The 7,459-nt window shown below is 29.4% G+C and overlaps 1 protein-coding gene across 2 annotated transcripts; it reads left to right on the top strand.

The window, feature by feature from the left end:
* Positions 1 to 853: 853 nt before the first annotated feature.
* Positions 854 to 4,561, top strand: LOC114269192 (transcription factor bHLH19). 2 transcript variants are annotated; one of them, XM_028210461.2, is made up of 5 exons: positions 854 to 934; positions 1,050 to 1,095; positions 1,189 to 1,722; positions 2,252 to 2,617; positions 4,358 to 4,561. In XM_028210461.2, exons 2-5 carry the CDS (start codon positions 1,060 to 1,062, stop codon positions 4,430 to 4,432), a joined length of 1,011 nt encoding a protein of 336 aa, XP_028066262.2. In that variant the 5' UTR covers positions 854 to 934; positions 1,050 to 1,059; the 3' UTR covers positions 4,433 to 4,561. The 2 variants fall into 2 exon arrangements, with proteins under 2 accessions (XP_028066262.2, XP_082779159.1); XM_082923033.1 differs by having other exon boundaries at positions 877 to 1,095.
* The last annotated feature ends 2,898 nt before the right edge of the window (positions 4,562 to 7,459 follow it).

Genomic DNA, 7,459 nt, shown 5'->3' with positions numbered 1-7,459 from the left:
TGATTGTAAATTAAGGCCCCGTTTGTTTAGGGTTATAGCAAGGGGATTAGGATTACTAATACCTTGGGACTAGTATATGGGGGGTTTGTTTTGGGAGATAGGCATGGGACTACTAATACCTTGGGACTAACTAATACCTTGGTATTACTAACACCTTGTTTGTTTTGAGAGATGAGGAGGGTATTACTAATACCTTGGTATTACTAATACCCCTGGGGAGGGGATTCATAGTGAGGAGGTAGAGATGGTATTAGAAAAGTAGTGAGGGGATTAGAAATTTTTTTATTTTTTTTATATTGAGAATTTTTTTTTAAATATTAATGTTTAATTTTTATATTTTTTATTTGTTTTATTATTTTATATAAAAATAATTTAACAATTCCTCACTATTAATCCCCTCACTATCAATCCCCTCACTATCAATCCCCTCACTATTAATCCCCTCACTATCAATCCCCTCCATTCTATCTCTGAAAACAAACGACCCTCACTAACAATCTCCTCACTATTAATCCCCTCACTATCAATCCTCTCTATTCTATCTCTAGAAACAAACGGGGCCTAATGTTCCATTAGTTGAATTTAGACCACTCATTAAATTTTCTAAATATCTTTACGTTGTATTTGATTGAGAGATTTTGGAAGAGATTTGGAAAGGGAAAGGAAAAAGGTGTGTGAAATTATGTGAAATATAAGCATGTTTTATTCACATTTCACCTACCTTTTTCATTTTCATTTTCAAATTTCTCTCTAGATCCCCCAACCAAACACAGAATTAGTGTAACAATTATGTGTACATGGCATTACTCTGATTTAGGCTATTTCGTGCATGTATGCAACTATAAATTGAAAAGAATTGAATATGGATACTCCATCTTGGGCATTGGTTAGAGAGAGAAGCCTTGTCACCTGTACTCATGGTGTTGCTTTAGGGGTAACCTTGTGCTTTGCTTGTTAATCCCTTGCATATCTTATATCATTGTCTAAAAATTCAAGTATTGTTTTGCTTATTTAGTAACTTCATGTCTATGTGTGATTAAACAAGCTAGCTCTACGCTAATGGATGTCATGTCCTCTGATTGGCTACATGGACTGGTTAGCTTATAGCTTATCATTTATGAAAGTTATATAACTGAATTATAATGCATATTAGTTTGATATTCATTGGGAATTTGTTGAATTTCATAGGAAATGGAAGAAGATCCAAACCTCATGCTTCAATGCCAGATGGATTCAGTCGATCACTTACTCGATGAGATCAGATTCAATTGTTTCTCCCCAGACGCCTATTCGTCTTATGCATCCCTCAATAACGGGAGCGCACACATTGAAACTGATATCTTGGAATTAGCTGGAGAACTCGAGTCCAACGCCAACAATGACAACTTCGATAACAATGAAAATGTCGTTTTGTTCGGGCAATCAGGATCGCCATCCACTCACTCAGAGTCATTCAATGGTGGTGATTTGAGGGACGCGGGGACGCCTAAGGATGATGAAATGGTGTCTCAGGATTATATGAACTTGTTGGCAATGAGTTCACCAAGTTCTCTAGAGAACATACATGATACATTAGGAGCTTCCAAGAGGGTGAAAAAGGTTTGTGCCACAAGTAGGGCACCATGGCGAGGTGAAAATCGTATTTTGGCAGAGAGAAAGCGTCGAGAAAGGCTTAACCAAAAGCTCATATGTCTCTCAGCCCTAATTCCAAGCCTAAAGAAGGTATTAATGGTTCATTCTTATGGTGTTGCCAATAGCATAATTGAATTATGAATAGCTGCTGTACTTTTACGATGCAAATGCTTCCTAATGCTCTATTTATTACATATTCGAATTGTGGGTGGATAAAATTCTAAATAATTTTCTAGGTATGTATAGTACAATTAATTATATTGAAGTTCTATAGTAATATGTTTCGTGTCAATTTGATACTTGGAGTTAATTTTATTTTTTAAGTTTTTATATTTTATGAATTTGATCTAATTAATAACATCTATTAAAAAATTTAAAAATAAAATATAAAAAATAAAAAATCATTGGCATACTAGTCCATTCAAAATAATGGATGATAATTGACATTTACATGCCATAAAACTTTTTCAGTTCATGTCATTTTGTATATTAACAATTACCAAACAAAAACCTAGGTTGGATACTCTAATTGATATCCGAATAATTAATTTTTATTCGTACATAATTGATGGTTTCATATTGTTTTTTTTGAACAATTGATGATTTCATTTATGTGAAGATGGACAAAGCATCGATCCTGGAAGACGCAATCGAGTACATAAAACAGCTTAAAGAACATGTGCAAACCCTGGAGAAAGAAGCAAAGGAGAAAATGGTGGAACCCACTGCACTTCCTGTGAAGAACAAATGTGGGCCCCCCTCTGCAATCGATGATGATGATCATGAAAACTTGAGCAAGAAATTGTCTGCTCAGATTGATGTGAAAGTTTCCGACAACAACGTTCTTGTTAGAATCTATTGCGAGAAAAGTAATTTTGTTACACCCAAATTACTTACCCAAATTCAGGGGCTTCATCTCAATATCATCACCAGTATTGTTCTACCGTTTGGCAATACTTCCCTTGTCATCACTATTATTGCTCAGGTAATCGATTCCGCGTGTGTATGTTTTTATTTATAATAAAATAAATAAATTTTGTTTATGATTGTTTTTGAAGAAAATAAAGATAAAAATGCGTTTGGTATAGACAGATTTTTAAAATTTTTGTTTCGCTGGGACTGGTGGGCAAAAGTATATATATATATATATAACAAATTAAACCATCATAGTTTTAATTTGAATCCTACACGTTCAATTTGTCGCAATGCAATTCCTCCATTATGTATTATTATTAACATTTTGAGCGAAAAAAAATTTATGTGTAAAATTAGGGGGACCAAAGTATAATTTAAAAGAAATTATATGGACTATTGGTGTAATTTATTCATTACACTGCTAGTCCCTATAATTTGTTTTGAATTTCACATTGATCCATCTGATTTTACTTGTTTTTTTTTCCTGATTAGTGACAGAATGATCATGTTGCAACAAAATTAAAAATATAGGGTTAAAATTGTTTAAATTAGAAATACGGGAATTAAAGTGATTTTTTTGGGAAATTAGTTTTTTTTAGTGGTTTTTTGATTTTTTTTATGAAGTGAAAAAAATTACTAATATGTTTGGAAAGATTTTTTTTAGTTAAATGGACAGTTGTTAGATATATATATAAAATAAAACAAAATAAAAAAAGAATTGATTGATTTACAGGAATTGATTGGCTATTTATTTTTAAGCGAATGAAACCATTTTTTTTTTTTTTATGTTGCAAAAATTTAATAAATTTTGTTAGATGTTTACAGTTGTTTAAAACAAAAATAGATACCGAATGAGTTTATTTTTATATTTTACAATTTTTTTTTATAAACATAAACCAAAAATTTAAAATTTAAACGTTGTCAAATAGCCTAAATATTTCTACCACCAATGATTTTTTCATTACGATCACTCTGAAAATTTTATTTGTCAAACTTTTATCATACAATGTACGTATTATCATCTAGGGAATGTAGTATTTGGGCGTTCAACTGAATAAATATTGTTAAATTTTGGTGGCTTATCTAAAAATTTATTTTGGTGATCTGAATTGTTCACTTATAAGTTTGGTAATCAGTTTACAGAACCAAATCACATTTTTCATAAATAAATCATTGATTTAGGCCTCGTTTGGGAAGTGGTTATTTTAGCAAGCTATTTGGTTTTTTTGGCTATTTTAGTAGGCTATTTTAATTTTTGTGTTTGAGAAAATGAGATGGATTTTATTTGAGTTGTTGTATTGAAAAATGTGTTGAAATGATATTTGAAATTAAAATGACAAATTTGTCTCTAAAAATATATTTTTTTAAATTGATGTCAAGGGGTGAACTTGTAATTTACTCATTGATGGAACAATTTCTGTAGCTGACAGTGTAGGCTGTGCCGACACTGCCAGCTGTGCAGTCTTTTTTTTTTTTTTTTGAAAAAGCTTTCAACAGTGGGCTTTTGGCTAAATTTTCATTTTAGGCTATAATAGCCTCTTTAGCCACTTCCCACACAGCGCCTTACTCTCAAAGCTATATTAACTTTTTCTTAAGACAAACATGATTCAATAAAATAACTATTGATACCAAATCAAATTAATTTTTATATAAATGTTTTGTTTAACGGACCTTACAAATGACCAATTCAAATCACTGACATGGACTAATAAAGCTCAACAGGACCTTTTCAGTTGGATAACCATAAGAATTCAATTCCATTATCCATTATCTATTCATAGATTCCAATTAGTCTCTATATTTTTTGCAGATGGAAAATGAGTTTTACTTGACAGGGATGGATGTGGAGAAAAACCTAAGATCGGCAATTCAAAATTTCATGTGACCCGTATGCTATATTTAAGTTCACTTTGCAGATTGAAGATTGTCAATTTCCATGTTCTATTCAACTTCAAATGCGGAAAAATAATGAAATCTATTGAGTTTTTTTGTTGGTTTTGTTATGCAATAATAAGTGCCTTCCTAGTTAGATTTAATAATATAAAATAAAATAAATGTTAGTAAGTGTCTCTGAAACATTGCTTAAAATGTAATAAATAATAATGAATAATATTTTTTAACAAGTTTCATTTAGAAGGTATACTTCTTCAAAGGGCTTTTCTCCTTCATTACTGCTTTGGCTTTAAACGACTAGTTGATGCTTAGGAGGGTTTTTTAATGATTGGTTTTTTACCTTCACAAATGCAATTGATGGACCTGTTGAATTTTTAAAAATTATTTTATATGCATGTTAAACATATATTCAGAAACACCCTAAATTAATTTCATGACTTTTGGATCAAATTGATTTTTTTAAATCAATATTGAGTATTGTTTGTTTGATTTTTATATTTGCAATCGTAAGAACATCCCTACCAGATCTCTTATAAAAACTTTTTGCTATTATAAGGGATTGATTTTTCAAAAATCCTTCAACACCAGATCTCTTATACAACTTTTTAAATTTAAGATTGCTACAGTCACTCCCTATTTGTAGGGAGTCACTGTAATTCCCTCATATCTGACAGTAGTCATCCACCCAGATGTCCCAAATGAAATGATCTGAGCAAAAATTGCTTCGCCAGTCATCCACCCGGACATCGGGACGATCGACCTCCCGGACGTCCGGCCCCTGGTTTCTGCTTCTACTGCTTTCTTCTATAAATGGAGTTGCCTTTGAAACTTTAATTATTTTATTATTAAAAAAATATTCAAATTTAAAAATAATTAAAAAGATTATTTTAATAAAATAGAGAAAAAAGTAGGGAGTTTGTTGGAGAATGTAGATGAAAAAATGATTCCTAAAATATAGAATGAATTTTTTAATAATATTTTAGAATAAAATTTAGGTAAGCTGATAGGGATGCTCTAAGAGCATCTCCAACCCACTAGGCATATAATGCTTGTTAGTCAAAATGCCTAATGTGGCTCACTTTTTTCAACTCCAATGCACTAGGCATATGATTAGGCATTTTGGCTAAGCTCACATTCACTAGCTACATGTAGCTAGCCTTTAAGGCTAGGCAAAATGTATTTAATTATTAGGATTATTTCCCTCCATCTTTGTTGTTGACGTGGCATTCTATAAAGTTAATAGTATTTAGATGAATAGCTAAAATAAAGAGCATGGTTGGAGTACAAACATGAAACATTTGACAGGTAAAATAAAATGTATATTTTATAGTAATATTTATTAGATAGGTAAAATGCCTACTACCGTTGGAGATGCTCTAAGTAATTGGATGAAAAATCGAAAGTGTTTTTAATTTTTATTTTAATTTTTTTTATCAATAAAATAAAATTTATTGATAAAATAAGTAGTACAAGCAGTACAACAAATTATATCTAGAAGTTTGAGAAACACATAAGAGTGTTTTGGAAAGTTAGTTAAAAGTTAATTTTTTAGCATTTTTTTTGACTTTTTTGTCTTTTTATAAATAAAACTGTAAGAGATTATATGATTTAAAATGAATTAAAAGTCAAAAATTAACTTTTAACCAACTTTTTAAAATATCCCAATTGCTTAGGGTCTGTTTGGTAACCATTCCGTTTTCAGTTTTCAATTTATATTTACAAAAATTTTAAAAACTGTCATAAAAGCCTGTTTGATAATTTTTTTGGTGTATAAATAGTTGTCTCAATTTATAAATTTGAAAAAAAAACGTAAACTCAAAAAATGAGTTTACGTTTACAATTTTCAAATTTTTTTTCAATTAATTTTTTTTAATTATTTTTTTTTCAAATAATTTTTTTTCAAATAATTTTTTATTCAATTAATTTTTTTCAATTATTTTTTTTTCAATTATTTTTTTTTTAAATATTTTTTTTCATTTTTTTTCAATTATAATGTGTGTGATCCCATTGTCATAAATAATAAAAATAAATATAAATATTTTAGGCCTAAACAAACATATTTTTTAATTTATGTTTTTAAAATTTTTTAAACATTTTGTTCAAACCAAACGCATTTGTAATTTATATTTTTTTTAAAATAAACAAAAATTAATTTATAAAATTTTTATAAACATAAATAAAAAACGTAAACGTTACCAAACGCTACTTAAAAAGCACAATCTAACTAAAGTTAGATGAGCCCCAAGCAAATCAAGAGGGAATCCCAAACCAAGCCAAACAAACAATACTAAGCCTCTGTTTGGGAAGTGGGTTGGTTTTTTAATTTTTTGACTTTTTTGACTATTTTAGCCTGGGCTAAAAAGCTTGGTTTGGGAAAGACTTTTTGATTTTTTTACTTTTTTGATTTTTTTTGTGAGAGAAGAGTGTAATGATTATGGATTGGATGTGATGTTTTATTTGTTTTAGTTAAAATAACCTATTTTGTCTTTTGTGACTATTTTAGCCCAACCTTACTTGCCAAACGGACCCTAAAAACAAAATGAATACGTCCAAAACCACATGTACCCATCTAACCCAGGACTTCTGCAATTATCCAAAGCAATAGAATACCAATTTAAACACCGGAAAGTGTTGGGATCAGTGTTGTGGCTAGTAGTAATAATAGTGATAGTTGTGACAACATTTTTCTTGAAAGTTAATGGATGCATTTTTCAATTTCAACAACAAAATTTCACTATATTACCGTTTTATTATGAAATGGTCAAATTATTTCATAAACTTATTATCAATCTCCATTAGATCAAAGTTTTTAATTTTTTAAATATTGCTTTCTTGTATTTCTTTGAAATAAATTTTCAGGTCCATTCTTTCTTGATAAATTAAATAAAGAAATTCTATTCTTTTAAAAAAATCTAAATAACAAATCATGAGAATTTTAAATATTGATCGATAAAATATGTATTCTGAAATTTTACTATTACCTTTAATTAAAATATATTATAGTATTATACCTGTACAC

Source organism: Camellia sinensis, chromosome 4 (genome assembly GCF_055761805.1).
Source record: "Camellia sinensis isolate YWXY chromosome 4, ASM5576180v1, whole genome shotgun sequence".
Classification (NCBI taxonomy): domain Eukaryota; kingdom Viridiplantae; phylum Streptophyta; class Magnoliopsida; order Ericales; family Theaceae; genus Camellia; species Camellia sinensis.
This window is presented reverse-complemented; position numbering and strand designations above follow the sequence as displayed.

Bases quoted from the DNA above. Each gene is read 5' to 3' on its own strand.
- LOC114269192 (XM_028210461.2), top strand. From the start codon at position 1,060: ATGGATGTCATGTCCTCTGATTGGCTACATGGACTG. The intron at 1,096-1,188 runs GTTAGCTTATAG...TGAATTTCATAG, and splicing joins CTGATTGGCTACATGGACTG to GAAATGGAAGAAGATCCAAA. The intron at 2,618-4,357 runs GTAATCGATTCC...TATTTTTTGCAG, and splicing joins TCATCACTATTATTGCTCAG to ATGGAAAATGAGTTTTACTT.